At 36.1% G+C, this 18,336-nt stretch overlaps 3 protein-coding genes across 5 annotated transcripts; 2 read left to right on the plus strand and 1 right to left on the minus strand.

Annotated features, from left to right (window-relative positions):
- Window positions 1-4,138, plus strand: LOC122046800 (ACT domain-containing protein ACR10-like). Its single transcript, XM_042607681.1, has 6 exons — window positions 1-367; window positions 565-795; window positions 1,496-1,601; window positions 2,687-3,023; window positions 3,366-3,650; window positions 3,759-4,138. Exons 1-6 carry the CDS (start codon window positions 214-216, stop codon window positions 3,894-3,896), a joined length of 1,251 nt encoding a protein of 416 aa, XP_042463615.1. The 5' UTR covers window positions 1-213; the 3' UTR covers window positions 3,897-4,138.
- A 1,099-nt stretch (window positions 4,139-5,237) lies between these two features.
- Window positions 5,238-8,655, plus strand: LOC122046801 (proliferating cell nuclear antigen-like). Of its 2 annotated transcripts, XM_042607682.1 has the most exons (4): window positions 5,238-5,598; window positions 6,477-6,629; window positions 7,684-7,781; window positions 8,337-8,655. In XM_042607682.1, the coding sequence occupies exons 1-4, from the start codon at window positions 5,280-5,282 to the stop codon at window positions 8,550-8,552; spliced, it is 786 nt and encodes a 261-aa protein (XP_042463616.1). In that variant the 5' UTR covers window positions 5,238-5,279; the 3' UTR covers window positions 8,553-8,655. The 2 variants fall into 2 exon arrangements, with proteins under 2 accessions (XP_042463616.1, XP_042463617.1); XM_042607683.1 differs by lacking the exon at window positions 6,477-6,629.
- A 2,813-nt stretch (window positions 8,656-11,468) lies between these two features.
- On the minus strand, window positions 11,469-16,554 carry LOC122046802 (elicitor-responsive protein 3-like). Of its 2 annotated transcripts, XR_006130380.1 has the most exons (6): window positions 16,392-16,554; window positions 15,337-15,402; window positions 12,518-12,644; window positions 12,198-12,312; window positions 11,793-11,919; window positions 11,469-11,669 (listed from the first exon to the last, which is right to left on the minus strand). XR_006130380.1 is itself a non-coding variant. In XM_042607684.1 (5 exons), exons 1-5 carry the CDS (start codon window positions 16,456-16,458, stop codon window positions 11,854-11,856), a joined length of 441 nt encoding a protein of 146 aa, XP_042463618.1. In that variant the 5' UTR covers window positions 16,459-16,554; the 3' UTR covers window positions 11,469-11,853. The 2 variants fall into 2 exon arrangements, 1 of the variants encoding a protein (XP_042463618.1); XM_042607684.1 differs by having other exon boundaries at window positions 11,469-11,919.
- Between the last annotated feature and the right edge of the window lie 1,782 nt (window positions 16,555-18,336).

Raw genomic sequence — 18,336 nt, forward strand, 5'->3', positions numbered from 1 at the left:
AATTTATAGAAAATATCAAATCGTATAGAGCTTTTATAGGCACGTCTCCATATAAATGCCCGTTGATTCCGCTACCTTGTTCCGATTCCAGCCGCCTTCTTGTGAATCTTCTGCTCGCCGCCGGTGCTCCTGCTTTCTGCTGGGTGGTCTCTGTAACCGAGGCGAACGAGGGCCGAAGAAGCGGGGATCGGAGTTGGAGCGACGGCGTGGAGGATGGGCATCCCGAGCGACGAGGTCGTGATCATTCGGCCACCGGAGAGCCCGGGAGGCCCGAGCTTGATCACCGTCAGCTGCCCCGATAAGACCGGCCTCGGATGCGACCTCTGCCGCGTCATTCTGCTCTTCGGGCTGAGCATTGTGCGGGGAGGTACACTTCTCCCTTCTTTTACCCCTATTAAAACCCCGATCTCGAGGCTTCCGCCGGTCGAAATCGGCGAAGTTTCAATCTTCTTCTTGTCTAAATTTTTAGGGTTACGAAGATTTGTTTTTACTGGGATTATTTTTTAAACAAGTGTTGTTTCTCTTTCGCTTTGGGGGAGAAACTGAAGCTTGAATCGTTGTTAGATTTCAGCACGGATGGGAGATGGTGCTATGTGCTGTTGTGGGTTGCGGAGAGAGGGAGGAAGGAGACGAGGTGGGACTTGTTGAAGAAGAGACTTGTGGCAGTCTGCCCGTCGGTTTCGCCACCGTTGGTGAGTGAAATCAATAGCAGTGATCAAGAGATGGATGCGGAGCAGAAACCGCAGGTCTTTCTGCTCAAGTTTTCCTGCTACGATAGGATGGGCCTTTTGCACGGTAACCTTGCTTCCACTCAGTATTCTCCTGTTTCAAGTGATTGGAACCTTTTCCCCTCACTTTTTTGTCCTTCTCTTGATGCTTAATTAATTAAGATCTGTGTGAAATCTGAAAGTTCTTTGAAGTTTCTAATCATATTCTTAATTTTGTAAATTATTTTATTTTTGCTGATAACCTTTTATGATATGCTGTTGACCTGTTGTATTGCCTTGTCTTATCTGCAAATATAGTTTGCACTTTTTGTCCCTTCCATGCAACAAGCCAGAGTTTGTTCTACCAGGTATCATCTTATCGTCAACTATTCATTTAGATTACAATACCAGGGGATGTGATTTCCACCAAGAGAAGTAATAGCATAATTAAAGTGCTTCCTTAAAAATTTCTAACTAATTCTTAGTACTGTATTCTTCTGATCTTAAATTACAAACTAGTTTAGTGGCTTTGTTCAAAAGCTATTGGGTTCTTATGAATCTTATGTTGGACTTTCTTTCATCTCTTTGAGCAAAGTTTTTTCGTAAATAATCTATTTGGCTTATCTCCTTTCTCAAGTACATTTTGAATCTCTATTTGGTTGGATTTTTTTTTTTTACAATTTTTTCCCTCATCTAATCTACTTATTGTATTATGCTGCACTTCTTTCTTCTGTGTTTTTTTTCCCCTGAAATCATGGGAGATCTCAGTGATGATTATGAAATGGCAGATGTGACTGAGGTATTATGTGAGTTGGAGCTTACAATTCGGAGGGTGAAGGTATCCACGACACCAGATGGGACAGTCATGGACCTGTTCTTAATCACAGACACCCGGTTTCTATTCTTTCCAATATCTTCTAGCAAGTCGATGTATTTTTTAATCTAGTATATTCAATTTCTTTTCACTCGTATGAACTGTAGTGAGTCTTGCAACAGAGGTAGTATTAGCTCCTGGAAAATACTTGTCTGACTATTTCTTCTATAATTAATCATTTTAAGTCATCTTCGCATTCTGAGCTGCAAAAATAACCCTTACTATATTGCACAAATCTTTTACCTGTTTTACCAAGTGTTTCTATCAATGTTTAAGCCATTTCGCAAGACCCCTTGTTACTTGACTTTAGGATGCATACCTAATATTTATTCTTTAATGCCCTCTAGCATTTATTTAGTAACATATTTGAAAGGGATGGTGTAGTGTCAAGAGCTGGGTACTTAGTATTTCGTAACATAGTTAAACAAATAACACCATCATGATATTGAGCATGGATCACAAATCCTACAGTTTGGAAGTGTGTTAGTGCAAACTGTTTAACTATTAAACCCTGGGTAGAACGGCCATGGAGCTGGAAAGGGTGAAAAAAGTACAGGCTAAAAAATGAAAGGGAGGAGAACAACACCTGCTAAATTGCGAGCTGTTTCTGCAGCAACTTGCATCAACAATTGAGTTTGGAAAGCTTTCATCCCTATTTTATTACCACTGACGAACAAGATTTAGTTAATAGTTGGTTCTGGGTTCATCTCTCTATCAATTGGCTTTGAGAAAGTGAAACTAGCAAAGAGATTTATCGATACAAAAAAAAATATCATCCAAAACCCGCGCATTTTCTTTGATTGCCTTGGATCATGAAGAGTATTGGGCTACACTACCAGTTTTAGCTGTTGACTTAAAACTCATCGCTCATCGGGAATTTAGTTTCCTGTTTCGAACGTGGGTTCGACATTTATAGAGAAAGCTCCCAATTCTAAATGCACTACTATATAGTAGGTGTTCAGAGCCTCTTTCTGATGACAATTAATCGTTGCTTATTATTTCCATGTATGAGTTCTAGGTTGATTACCTGCATACTAATAAATATTTTCTGACGTTGTTTAGTTTCCATCCCATAACATGATTGTTAAGCTTGGATTTATTTCAGGGAACTTCTACACACACAGAGCAGGAGGGAAGATGCATGCAATCGGCTCAGAGCTATTTTAGGAGATTCTATGTGCAGTTGTGAGATTGAACTGGCAAGTGAAGAAATTGCTTCTTGTTTGCAAGCATCATCTTCTCTACCGCCTTCTATAACAGAGGATATGCTTACCCTAGAAATCCAGGATGAATCTTCCAACGCTGTTCCTCAGTCCTCTTTTCTCTCAGTTTCAGTCGACAACTCTCTCAGCCATGCTCATTCTCTTATTCAAATCCAATGTTATGACCATAAGGGCCTGCTCTATGACATCATGAGAACTCTCAAAGATTACAACATGCAGGTGAGAACTATACTAAGTGAAATAAATCTATATTTCATTAGTTTTATTCAAAATGATTAACCAAGTAACATCGAATCTGGGGTGACCAGCCCGACCCCATAGAAATTTTATTCATTAGTTTTATTCAATTTCTTTATTAGGAGGATAAGAAATTTTGATTTCTAGCGGATCATGAAGTCCTTGAGGTTATAATAATAGGAACTCACATCGTATCCATTTAATCATCTTACTAAATTCAATTTCTGTTGATATTGGTAAATCTTCTTTCCTCTATATTTCTTTCTATTTTATTTTCATGATATTCATGTGTTTCAGTGTCTTCATGTGGAATTTTCTTAACAGGTCTCATACGGGCGATTCAATACAAAGGAAAATGGAAACTGCAACGTAGATTTACTTGTGGTTCAAAATGACGGAAAGAAGATTGTTGATCCAAACAAACAGGTTGCCCTTTGTTCTCGCTTGAGGATGGAGCTTTCTAGTCCTTTGCGTGTGACTTTGGTTAGCCGGGGTCCCGACATAGAACTTTTAGTAGCAAATCCAGTTGAAATATGTGGCAAGGGTCGGCCTCTTGTCTTCTATGATATCACTTATGCACTCAAACTACTCGAGATAAGAATTTTTCTGGTATGTCTGTGAACTTTTTAGCTTGTTAATTTATTCGCAAAATCACTACCACAATTAAAACCCATGCTCAATCTTTAAGCTGATTTCATCAACTGATTCATATTTCAGGCAGAGATTGGCAGGCATGTCATCGGCGACAGAGAATGGGAAATCTACAGAGTTCACCTTGGAGATGATCATGAGCTCTGTGCATCAAAGGACAAAATTGTTGACGGAGTCACAAAAATGTTAATGGGTTGGCACTAACCTTAACCTGAGCTCAAGTTTTACTGTAAATGAAAGCCCGCGTAACTACCGAACATCTAAATAAAACATAACCGATATGGTTCCCACCAATTCTAGTATGGTGACTCTAGGCAACAGGGATACTTAACCTGCCATCTAAAGTGGAAGTAGAAGATGAAAGCCTCAAAGGCTAAAAAATGTAACTGCTCTTTAAAGATCAAGAATTAACTAATTTCGACTTGTTTATGTGTGTATCTTATGTTTACTTACGTATGTTGTTAGTCACTAATGTTCAAGTAAACCAGAGATTGGTTATGCCATTGAATGAGGAAATCCGATTCAAGTTTTGAAGATTAGCTCACAGATCCATCGGCTACCAGATAAATTTTGGAAAGTACAGGTGAGTTTTGGTATGCCACAAACTAGTGGTTCAAACTCCGCATGAAATGTCCAACACGAGATTTGAACACTTGTTGCATGAGAATCATTGTTGCATTGTGAGGTTTCCCTGTGAACAGAGAGAAGGTGGATCATACACCAAAAAACATGTGGATGGACTTTATGGAGATTAAGTTTGCACTAGCACAGCCTGTCTCTAATCGCAAAGTTAGAGGATCCGACAATAATATTGAGACTTTTGTTATATTTAAAACTTTTAGTTTAAATTATTACAAAGGGGAGTTTTAGTGTAACGCGTGACTTACCCTCTGTTTGGATGGGGTGAGGTAAGGTTTATTAATGGAAGGGGATGGAAGGGGAAGGGAGGGAAAGTAATATATTTATCTTACCCTTGTTTGGAAGGGAGGGAAAGTTCAAAGGGATGGAAATGAAGGTTAAATATACAAATTTATAAAAATATCCTCTTATTTTTTTAATAAATCTGTATGTGAAAATATAAATAAGGATAAAATTGGGATAATTTTTCCTTACCCTTCCTTACACCCCAATTTAGGGTGTAAGGAATTTTGCTGATTCCCGAGCATACAAGGGGAAGCTTTATCCTTCTCTCCCCTTCCCCTTCATGGCTCACTCTCTCCCAAACAAGTGTAAAAAATTTGTTTACCCATATTTTCCTTTTCCTCCCCTTTACTCACCTCCTCCCAAACAGAGGGTTAGAGGTCACGCTTCGCGCGTCAAGTGCTTCATCTTCTTATAAAAGAAGAAAGTATATTTTCACAAATGACAACGTCAATACAATTATACATATGCTATCATTAATATTTGAAAATACGAAAGGTAAAATAAAAAAAGGTAAATGTGGGGGCAAAATAAAACTTGTTTAGAAAATGTTAAACCTTGGTGGCCATTTTGAAAATTGAACAAACTTCTCCGGCAAGCAGCCAGGAGACGAACTATAAGACGCGCCACCGTGGACCCGAAGCTTCTCGAGGAAGGCGGTTAGTTATGTTGGAGCTGCGGCTGCCCCAGGGAGGGCTCCTGAAGAAGGTTCTCGAGGCGATGCGGGAGCTGGTCACCGACGCTAACTTCGACTGCTCCCGCTCCGGCATCTCCCTCCAGGCCATGGATTCCACCCACGTCGCCCTCGTCGCCCTCCTCCTCAGCGCCGACTCCTTCGACCATTTCCGCTGCGACCGCAGCCGATCCATCGGCATGAACCTCAACTGCCTCGCCAAGATCCTCCGATGCGCCGCCAACGACGACGTCCTCACCCTCAAGGCCGACGACGACTCCGATACTGTCGTTTTCATCTTCGAGAACCCCAGTAAGTGATCGATCTATCTATCTGTTCATGAATCAACCATTGCTGCCTCTTTCTGCAATTTAATCCGAGCTCTTATGAATGCTCTCTGCTGACATTTTCCTTTGTATCTTGTGTTCTGCGATTGATTGAATTGAGCCTGGCGACTTGATGTCTGAAATTATTGCGCTATAATCTGAATCAGAAATACGTGAGAGGAATGATGATCTTAGTTTCCAATTGAGGGCGGACACTTTGTGATAGCTTTGAAGAAAAAACGGGTACATTAATCAAATAATCCTGAATTTACTATGGTTTAGATTTTGAAGCTAAAGATGAGTTTAATATAATTTGTCTGCTATGCAGTGGCGGACTGATGAACTGTACACGAGATACTCTTTGTTGTTGAGATGTTTCTTTGCATTTGTGCAACTGTTAAACTTCTCCAATAAATCTGGTTAAGGAATTTTTTTATTCTTTTTTCACTGCATATAATTGGCTCCAATTTGCAGTCTGAAAGCTACTAGATGTTGACATAAGCTAGTAGTTATATTGAGGAGATATGTTTCTAATAATGAGATCCTGAACTGGAAGCAAAGCATCTATTGGTAGTAATCATTCTGGTTAAAATACTCTCTCTTGGAGTACCTAATTATATTGATTTCACAAATGGTTTTGGAGTGAATAATAAGTTGTTTCCCACCAGTGCTTGTAGTCTAGTTACCGTACCAGGAAAAATGTTTTAGTTCCAAGAGTTGTATATTCAGTAGATTTTAGGGTTTTTGGAAGATAATCTACTGGACATATCTACATTGAATCCATTACTAATGGAGTATGTAAAATATTCCAGTTCTTTACTACCCTTCCTTTTCTAATTCTGTTAATGTTGTGCTAATTTACAGAACAGAATAAAATTACAGACTTTGAAATGAAGTTGATGGACATCCAGAGTGAGCACTTAGGTATTCCTGAAGCACAATATCAAGCTATTATAAAGATGTCATCACAGGAGTTTGCACGAATATGCAAAGATCTGAGTTCCATTGGTGACACTGGTAGGGTCTTAGCTTATAATATTGTTGGCTCTACCCATTGATCTATGTTACTTGGATGTGAATATGGATGTATTGATCTTGGTGTTTGACAGTTGACAGATTGAATTCAATTTTTCTCATGATCTTTATTTCTTAAAGTGGTGTACATATATGGTCAGTGGAGGTGTTGGTGTCAAGTGTTGGATATCCAACATGAGTACAGGGGTAGATGAAGAGTTGGCGTATGAGTTATTGACAAAAAGAAAAAGGAAGTTAAGGACCACATGATCATGATATGTATTGTTTTGCATAGTTATTGTTAGCTTCTCAATGAGCGTCCTTTAGATTATAGCATTGTTCTTATTGTCATATTGGTTGCTTATTCCTGTCGCATTATAGTGGGTGCTAATTTTATTTGACGGTTGTATTGATATAGCTGGGAGCCAAGGGCTCCTGTCTCATTGCATTTTTGGAGGTAATGGCTGGTTAGTTGGAATCTTTATCGAGTGGTTACCATGATTCTGAAACCTTTCGTAGGACTAAAAGTCCTTCAAGGGGTTAGCTATTGACCAGGGTTTTGGTAAATTGAATTATGATGGTTAACTTGGATCTACCCCACATAAGCTCAAGTCCTTCCTTACCTTCAAAAGAAAAAGGCTTTTACCTTACTGTAGTTTACTTCTTCTCATACCGAAAAGCATTTGGGAATCAATTTCCTTGCATTTGAGCTTGACTTATTTAATTTCACATTTTGTGTTGCTATGTGGTAATAGGCAGGAGTTTTTACTCACCATGAGCATCTTTAGTTTTAGATATTCAACTGCTTACATTGGAATTACTCTATAGGACTGTGATCTGTCCATAAATATAGCTGAACATATAGTACACCTACTTTCCCATTACTACATAATAATCAATATAACTGGATGACACTGAAAGGTTGGACTCCTTTTGGTTATTTGAATTTTAAACTATGTAGCAAATTGTTCCTTAACCTAGCAGTCATGTTGTCATTATTTTAATGCCCATTATATTCCTTGCACCTTCCTGATCATTTGTTTCACCCTCTTTGTAGTTGTAATTTCTGTAACTAAGGAAGGAGTGAAATTCTCTACTACAGGCGACATTGGGAGTGCAAATATCGTTTGCCGTCAGAACACTACTGTAGATAAAGTAAGGAAATAACACAATTCTAGCTCTCTAAGAGTTAAAATCAGTTTTCTTTTGTGGTTTGTTGTTTATCCATTCCCATTCCCCTTTACAGTCCTATCATAATGATCTGTTAGTTGTTACTTATTAAGTACTTGTTCATGACAGAGATTGTCATACAGAGCAGTCAAATTGGAGGGCCATTGAGAATTATCTATTATAGTCTATAGGAGCAAAATGCAACAACCTTGTAGAATGTTGCACTTTCTATTCTAAATTAACTTCCATATAATTTATCATTATTCAGTTCATTTAGATCAATCAGTATATTTACACACTGACTAAATCACAAATAGATGCATATACTTCACTTATTTGATTGGGTTAGGCTTTCAATTCTCATTTTAAATTAGGAATCTCCCACAATTAGCCATTCACTATATGTCTTTGCTTTCACAGTTAAGAATTCTTTCCATAAACTCTTCCATAAACTTCTGTTGCATCACAAGATAACGGAGATATAATTTTTTTTTAAAAAAGTTTTATAAAATTCTGGACTAATGCATGCTGTCTTTGCAGCCAGAGGAATCCATGATAATTGAAATGAATGATCCAGTTTCATTGGCATTTGCTCTTCGTTATCTGAATGCCTTTACAAAAGCAACACCTTTGTCGAACAGTGTTAAAATCTGCATGTCTTCGGATCTTCCGGTGGTGGTCGAGTATAAGATTGCAGAGATGGGGTATATCAGATACTACTTGGCTCCAAAGATAGAAGATGATGATCAGACCTGACCATTTTTTGAAAAAAAATCCTGTTTTGTGTTTTTTTTAAGAAAAATTTAGCGTGTATAGTTTTGGTTGGACTCAAGATTAATAAAGCTTGTGTGTCTCTCTATGATTTGTTTCCTAATTAAACAGAACAGGTACAGGAGAAATTGTTCGACAGAAAGATCAAGTTGGTTGGCTCCATTGATTTATTTTATCTTCTCTCTCTCTCCTTTCAAAGAGATAATACAACCCAAAGGATTATTGCTCATCACCTCCATGGTTCAAACAGGAGAGCACGAGCACCATGATTCTTCACATATTTTTAGGATTTCATCCCGCTCTTATGTCGCATGTAAGTCATCTGATCTGCTAGGATTTCAATCCAGCTCTGATGTTCCATCAATTCATCTAGTTTGTTTGAACTATTCAAATGCCTTTCTAGAAATATTTTTATAGCCATGCTTAGATTAAACAGGGCAACGAAGTCTCTTATATTATTTTGCGTGCTCTCAAGTTCTTATCCACATGGTCATCTATGACTTATTAAGAATCAACAAAGTGTTTTTAGTGACTCTTCAAAGCTCAACCAGAGGGAGTAGGATTAGCGATAATCTGATGTGAAACATATATCTTAATGGACTCATTGAGGAATAAACTTAATGGTTGCGCTATATAAAACCCCCAAAGAATATTATTTAGTGGAAGAGACACTAGTGAACAAAAAAAGAGATGAGTAGGATGAAATCACTAATATTACCATTAATAAGAAGGTAGGATTATTTTACATAGAACAATATGAATCACCTGCTATAAAACATAATTGGAGTTGATTAAGTGCTTGGATACATAGTTTGTAGAATCGTGATTTTAAACAGAATCGATTTAGGGTCAGGATCGGATCGTAGAATCGTACGATTCTATAAAAAATCCTTAAAATCTTATTATACGTGATTAATCATTAGAAAAAAATACCTTAAAAAGTTATTTATATATAAATAGATAACTAATTATATATATATACAATCATTTACACTCAACACCTCAGATTACATTACTACATATATAAATTTAAATTAACTTGTAATTTAACTATTATTCTCGTGTAATAATAATATTTATATTTTCATATCGTAAAATGAAAGAATATAAAATTTCTATTAACACAATAATAATAACACATTTAATATCAAAAATATTTTCTTTGTTTATAAGATAATTCAATTTAAAGGCCAATAAAGCACCTAACGTATATAAAAGAAGTTATTGAATCCTTTGATTCAAATATGAACGTTGAAAATAATCTTCTAAAGACTGGTTGATGTCACACAATATTAGACAATAGACATCCAAAAATTCATCATTTTGGGAAAAAGAAATGACAAAATATTATTGATAAAAAACTAACTCAATAATTTAAAACCCTAATAAGATAAAAAATAATAATAATAAAAAAAGATAAAATCTTCTGAACATCCGAAATGGATTAAGAATATTTTTTGGGTTTGAAATAGAGTGTTAAAGGATAAACTTTGAAATTTATTAAAGATCTCTAAACGAGCTTTGATCTGATATCTTATAGGTCTCGTGGTTCAATCCGAGTCAAAAGTTATGATATCTCAAAGCTTCCACCGATCCTGCTCTGATCCTGTTTCGATCCTATCAATTCTATTATAATCCTACCGATCCTGTTGTGATCCTACTGTAAAAATCGATTTTGCACGATCTTGGATCGATTTTGGATTTCCGGATTGTAGGATCGTATGACCCTACAATCTGAATCGCGATTTTGCAAATTATGCTGGGATATATGTTTATGGCATAAAATTCTTTAAAAAAAACTCTCTCACTCCTTAATCAATTTGGCGGTCGGATATAAGCTGACTCTGTGATTTATCTCTTTCATATAATCTAAGGACGGGTTACGAGGGACGTATAGGATGAACGTAATTATTTTTTATTACAATGACATGAAATTCCTTCTCCTCATACCTGAAGTTCATGTGATGAGGATAGATTAAATGAGGGGCATCTGCTCTTCCTAGATGCAATGAGTTATTTGTTTAAACTTTTTTCTACTATTTCAGTTAGAACTTAGATGGGATTGCAAACTGTGCTGCATTCTCTGATCCTCGTGGTTGTGAAACAGACCTTACAGGCTACAGCTGCTGTAAACTGCCTATCAAGTTTCCATAGTAACAATTCTCTTCTAATTCATCTGTTTCTACTGACCAATATGTGCCATGTGTATTTTTGCTTGCATGCTCGTGTGTGTACATTTACGATATCTGCATTGGTGGGTGTTAACCTTGACCATTTTGTCAAAATATATATATATATGGGTTCACATATCCACACATATTATATTATTATATTAAAAATATTTACGTCAATTTTTTTATCACTATATTTAAGTATTATAACATTCAATAAATTTTATCAACGTGGAAGCTCTTAGAGATCCACATTGGGGACTCTAAACAGAAGAGTTGTGTAGAATTAAGACTTTATGAGGTTTCTCAGGGCTTTGTGGATTTTACTAGAAGTCAATTCTTTGCTTTTACCTCCATAATCTGAATTTTCAGGTTTGTTCCACTTCTCCCACGGCTAGCATGCCTAGTTCAAAATTGATGCTCTAAATTGGTCATCGTCCACTTCATTTTATATTTTATAGACATATCGACATATAGGCATATATCCATACATAGTTTTGATAGTTCTCCACTGTTTATTCACCATGAGATGCATAAGATGATAGTTCTATCGTTGTTTATTCTTGGAAAAGTGTTGTAAACTAAAATTACTAGTGCAATTGGATCTGATATCTATCATTAGATTTGAATGCTTCCATTAAATTATTCACTTTATGAGCTTGGAAGACAATCCTTACTTGATACTATTAGTTTCTGTGCTAATCAAATTTGTTGGTTGAGCAAATCAAGAAGCTTGCAACACACTCTTGAACCAAATACGAATAGAAAACAATGTACAAAAAGAGGAGAGACAATTCATGGTCTCACTTCCATCCAAGTAAACACAATCTAAGTTTACTTTAGTGAGAAAAGGCGAGAAGCAAAACTATGACTTTTTTCTTTTTACTGCTCTCCCAGTTTCGTTCCAAGGTTTCCGCCCAATAAACTCAACCTAAGAGTCACCAAAGAAATTGCTCACCCATATCAGTCCTTAATCATCATGAATCCTTCTAAGGTCTCTTCACAGTCATCAAAACACGACCCACAATAAATTGAGCATCAAATTCAACATTACCAAATGAGATGCAACGAGTTCAACAAAGGCCACTAGCACAGTCCTAAAGAACATAGGCTTTCTATTCACGTGATGACTGTTTCCATCCCCCGAATTCTTCCTCCCCAAAGTCCAATGATCGATCTTCCTGCAAAGGATGTACGACATGGTAACAGTCTCTTTCATTGAGAAGTAGAGATGAATTAGAGAGAGTTATGCTAAAAAAACAATGTGCTTAAGATTGGCTAGCAAAATTATGTTATAAAGTTCCTTCTGTCCCTCCTCTCTAATATCATCATCTAAGTCTCTCTGGTGTCAGTTTGCATGGAAGAATCAATCAAATGAGCAAAACAAAATGAAGTGGCAACATTTGTATATTTAGCAGGTTTAAGTTCTAAATGAAGTTGGCAGGGCTAGAGAAGTTACCGATGGGGTGAAAGTGAGCCCGACTTTGATTTCTCCACGATATTCCTGATCTTTGACCACATTGTAAACAGTCGGTGGGAGATTTCCTTCAGCAAAAACTGTATCCAAGAGAATCCTGGATATCCAAGTAGAAGGAACTTTTCTAGTAACTTAATGTCAACTAAAGTGGTAAACCTCCCTACAATTAGCAAAAATTAGACCCCATAGAAGATGATGTCACGGCCTACTAATAATCATTTAAACTTGTCATAGTTTTCAGGCAGTTATACTTTTTCATTCTTCAACCAACTAGAAAATTATATATGGTAAAGACGACTCACTTTGTTTCTCCTACAAAATCATCACTTGAAAAAGTATCCTTGTCAAAGAGCTTAATGATAAGGTCTGTGGTGCTGTCTGAAACAGTAAACACAAATGTCTCGTTCCATTCAGGTTCATTTCCTGCACCTGTATCCACAATTGGATTATCTATATTAGTTAAAGAAAAAAAAATGAAATGACAAGAATCAAATTCTGCGTAGCTTAACTATCAAATTCACTTCCATGATTTGAAATACCACACCGACACCGTAGCAACAAAGGAAGTTGGTTTCTTTATTGCTCTGACCATATTCCAGCACAAAACTACCCATTTCAATATCATTCAGGAGAGTAGCACATTGCCTTACATCGTACCCAATAGAGTATCCAACACCTAGACTCCCTAGCCTCAAGTATCTAATGGCCAACAAACCTTTGATCATTTGGGTTGCAAACGACGTCTAAACGCTTCTCTTTTTTTCCCCATCTTATTCTAAGACTCCATCTCCTCATCATCTTTAAAATTGTACATAATGCTTCAAGGGAAGTTAATTGCATAATCTCATATAAGAACACAAGATTCATTGAAGGAAGTTGGCATACTCAGGACAAAATGAAATTCTCTTTAAAAGCTGAGCACAAGGATTAAAAATTGGATCATGTTTTATATCTAAATAAAACAACAACATACAATCAGAAGAAGCTACCAAGTTGCATTTCACACCTGTTGACTTTTTAGAGGGAAAGAAAGTATGTTTGAAGAATTGAAGGCAAATCAATGAGCAAAAAAGTATTAAAAAAAAGTAAATATAAGGTTTGAAGAATTGAAGGCAAATCAATGAGTGTAAAAGAGGTTTTACAAGAGTTGCAATTTTCCAGCTAATTTAACTACTTGGAGTTGGCTAGTAGTGTGATCAACTATTCAAGGAATAATTGGAACAACGTTTGGTATTTCTTTTTACTAGTTTTCTGATGCACCTTTTACATTTTCCCCTTTTTTGTGTTATTGTAGTACTAATAGCTGTAGACTGAACTCAGGCTTTTAACTCATGAACATCATAACTATATTATTTGTCATTGTTATGGACCTAGGGACTAAGGACCTACTTGTATTATTACATTAAAAAAAAATTATATATATATAGGAGGGGCTTGTAGGGTAATTCAAATCTTATTGTGTTTTTTTTCTTACTATGCTCATATCATTTTTGTTCTCCATGGTAGACTCCCTTTAGTATTCCATGTCTACTTGATTCTATCTATTGTCTTCCATCCAAGGTGCTTGGGTGTGTGCTTGTTTTATCCACTGTTATCTCTTCACAAGGATAAATGGTCGCCTACAGTAGTCAAGAGTTTATTCCTTAGTTACTCTTGGTTGGAAAAGGATATTATTGATACTCTCCTGGTTGGTGCATTTATATATAGTCAATCCCATTTTTTATACTCGTCATGTACTTTTGAATCTATAACTGAGATGCTAGTTGTTCTTATGCCTTTCTCCATTGCATTATCTTTTTGTGCAAGATTGCCAACAATGGAGTCTACACCATTGAGAACATACAATAGACGACCATGAGACTCCACTAGTCTTCCAACACAATTCTTGTTCACGATTTTGCCTCTGATTTAGATCAGTGTTATTAAACCTAAATTGGACCAGCCGGTCCAACCGAAACAATGGACCCAAATACATGTCTGATCCGGTTGGTTAATTGGATTGGACAAAGCAATCAAACCGGTTAAAAACGAGGTTTTTATCACGAGCGATTTGATAAAACCTGACTCAGCTTTATAGGTAGTCCTAAAGCTCTAATTTCTTAATTTAATGTGGCATCCTCTCTTGTTTCCTCAACCTATAGCACAGTGGTTGTTTGTGGTCAGTGGCAGAGGTCGCACTGAAGATTCATCTCTTCCAGTTGTCGTTAGTAGTCTATAGGTCTTCAATTTTTTAATGTTTAATTGTTAGTATTATATTTTCCAATTTAATAGGCAATTAGACCAATTAACCCACTTGTTTGATCAGCGAACCAGTGATCCAAAGTTTTTCGAGTTTGATTTCCAGTCCAATTCTGGTATGCTGCCTACTGTTTTCTGGAATGGTACTCGTAGTTGCTCTAACTTTCATCCTGTTGCATATTATTAATCTTATGTTGCTCATTATGTCTTTATTTCTTCCTTAGAACATTCCATTCGTAAGCCTGTTTCAAAGACTCTTTCACTTCCAAGATAGAGACAGTTGGATATCATGTATACTTTCTTCCAGTTGAAATTATGGACCTGAGAACTTGAATATATAAATACTAGGGACTAGTGGACTTAAATTGGTTGAGCTGTGAGTAACCCAACCTGGCTTGCTTTTAGCTTGGCTCGGCTCAAAATGGTCTGGACTCTTTGGTTGTGCCAAGCATAGCTAGTCCTAAATGGGTCGAGCCAGGCTCTGCCTTTGCGGCCCACAGCTTACCTACCATGATAAGGTTGCACTTAAGCTAGTATATCCTTATGGTCATGTATATTCTTTCCCCCTCAAACATTGAAAAAAATTTAAACTCAAGAGGGCATTATGATCTTTTGGTCCTAAAGTTATTAAAATAGCCTAAAAAATCATTGACAATGCTGAAGATTACCGAAGAAAAAAAAAATTCAAACGATTTATAAATTTTCCATGCCCGAGCTAGACGACATCCACCCTTCTTGTTTACAGGCATAACACAATTAAAATATACAGTTGGAGCACAAACTGTTATACGATGAAACCAGAGGACAAGCTATAAAAAAAGAATAACATAAGTAAAACTGCAGAATATAGGAGAAAGTGAAACATTGCAAGATGAAAATGCACCTGAGGCAATACTGCTTTTCTGTTCCTGACTACGACAAGTAAGGATGGCATAAGGATCCATATTACCTGCTTACCAGTTATAAATGTTACTTGATAGACACTACCGATATGACAAACTAGCAGATATATATAATTACATCTATTAATTTACTAATTGCTAGTGCATCAAGCAATCCAGGATAGCATGCATAAACTGGAAGTTGAAATATGGAATCTAAGCGTACAGGTTGCTCTTGTATCTTTATCTATGAATGTCTACAAATCTCAGTAATCTGCGTGAAATTATAAAAATATACAGTGTAGTCTTTTATTGGAAGTTTGTAGCATTGCAAGGTAGAAATTTTAAAGCAATGTAGTAGCTTACTCATTACTAGCAGTTCTAGAGACATTGCATTCAAGGGCTATAGAAACAAGCAAAAGGAAATATCAGAAATCAAACAACCCATTAAAGAAAAATGATCTGTAACTAAATGCATAAACAATATACTCTATATCTCTCTGCATGGATTTTGAATAAGATAATTCAAACTAAATGTCCACATTGTCATTATTGACTAATATATAGTGGATCATGCTTCGACTAAGCAAGATAAAAGGCTACAATTTGTCTGTAATCCCGAGGTATATTGGCCCAATAATAGCGAGTTCCTTTGAGGAACAAAATCGCTTTGAACAGAAAACTTATTTGGCTATTCAGTCAATAAAGATCGAAAAGTATATTCCATTCATAAGCAAAGCGGATCTGTAATAACAGCAACACAGAGAAGTGACTCGATGATTTTGTTCTCAGATGAATGTGATTAGGATTCTAAACTCTGATCCATCAAAGAAATTCTGAAGTTTTAACCCCAACGGTGAACGGTCGCAATCTTATACAGATCTTAACATCTACAGTGCCCCAAGACATTACATTTTTTATTTTAGCGTTGAAAAAGAGAGGAAAAACCCCTGATTTGGCAGATCGAAACAAAAGAAAAGTAAGGAATCCAGAAATCAAACGATGCGTAAGAGTCGAAGAGGATCGAAGGCGGTCGACGGGAAACACGAAAACATACCTAAGAAATCGGCGTCATCGAGGCCCTTGGCGCTGACGAGCAGCACATGGAGCGTCCCCTGAACCATCCTCGATCGCCGCAGATCGCCTACGCCGCCGCCTCTTCCCCTCGCTCTCCGATCGAAACGCGGATCGCCTTCGCGTTGACATCGGGTATTTACAAAGGCCACCGCATTCATAAAGTTTTCATTTCACTCTCAAATTTGTTTTCTATTTTCATCCTACCACTCGAAGTTTCAAAATTAACAAAACATTCTCCATCAGTCAGTCAATAGCTACAATTTCCACAATAAAAATTTATAAAAATATTTTGTTAAAAAAATATATTAAGAGATTTAATTATGAATAAATTTGATGGGCCAAATTGTTGAATTGTTTAGTTGCCACTTGGATTATAAACAAGTCAAAGAAGTTTCAAAATTAATTATTTTAATTATATGATTGATCATGTTAATTTTTTATTTTAAAATAAATTTAAAAGTTTAAGATATATGAACATAATTTTAATTATTTTATATTACATAAAAAATTAAGAAGGGAAGTCTTTGCGTAACAGTAGAGTTGTTGCCATGTAATCAAAAAATCATGGGTTCGAATCCTGAAAACAACCTCTTATAAAAAGTAAGGTAAGATGGTTTCGGACAATGAATCCTTTCCTGTACCCCGAATGACAGAAGCTTCGTTCACCGGACTATTCTTTTTTTTCCTTATTTTTACATAAAAAATTAAATGATTTTTATAAAAATATTTAAACTTTATTTGAAGAAGTTTGTTGAGAATGATACTCATTACTTTTATTTGAAGAAGTTTTTAAAATTAATTATTTTAATTATATGATTGATCATGCTAATTTTTTATTTTAAAATAAATTTAAAAGTTTAAGATATATGAACATAATTTTAATTTTTTTATATTACATAAAAAAATTAAATGATTTTTATAAAAAATATTTAAATTTTGAAAAATAAAATAAAACAAAACATATTATCTGATATTAATTATTTATATTTATTTTCGAAATTAAATCATTTAAAAATAATAATAAACCTAGAATTAAAAATAAAACTTAAAGTCTTATATCGAACATAAAATATTAATTAGTAATTTTACATGTCAAAAAGTATTTTTTTTTAAAAAAATAATATTATTTTAAAAAAAAAAAAACAATATTGAGACGACTTGTGCTATTATGTTGAATTGTTTGGTTAAAACTGGGATTCTAAATGAGTCAAATCAAGTTTGATTTATTAAAATTTTATTTAATTTTTATCGAGTTAATAAAAGTTCTCGAAAAGTTGAAAAAATTATTAATTTGAGTATTCAGCGACAAGACATTAAATTGGGCGGGAGCTTCATTTGTTTAGGATTTTTTTTTAAAAAAAGTTAATTAATTAGAGGATTATTAGCAACTGACTAAACAGGAATGTAACTCTATATAAACAAAGCATACCTATCTTCTAATTCCTCATTCATCTCATTCGAGTTTCTTCCTCTTCTTTTCGATGGCGGCGTCTTCCGTCTCGATGAGCAACGTTGCAGATGGCGCTGTTTTCATGGAGATTTCTGGGTGGGAAGCCAATACAAATGGCTATCTCCTTACCATGGAGGCTGACGTGGCAACACGAAGTGCTTCGCAGGGCATGAACCCGCCGCAATTCATCTTTCGCTTTTGCCTCCGAACCATCTCTCCTTCCACCCGCGCTGTCGAGAGCGCTGCCTACTTCACCATCAACCAGCCCTATCAGAACATCCTCTCTGGTGCTGCTTGGGACGAGGAGACGCGGTGGATGCTCTCTCACGTGGCGGCGAATCACGTGCGCACTGCCGATGATCTTGCCCTTCTTATATTAGCTTTTCGTAGATACACCAGAGCGGTGCTTGATCTTTTTCCAATCACGGAATTATCCATGGTCGAGTTCTTCTCCGTGATTGAGATTCCTCCTGCT

Source organism: Zingiber officinale, chromosome 2B, assembly GCF_018446385.1.
Source record: "Zingiber officinale cultivar Zhangliang chromosome 2B, Zo_v1.1, whole genome shotgun sequence".
NCBI lineage: Eukaryota > Viridiplantae > Streptophyta > Magnoliopsida > Zingiberales > Zingiberaceae > Zingiber > Zingiber officinale.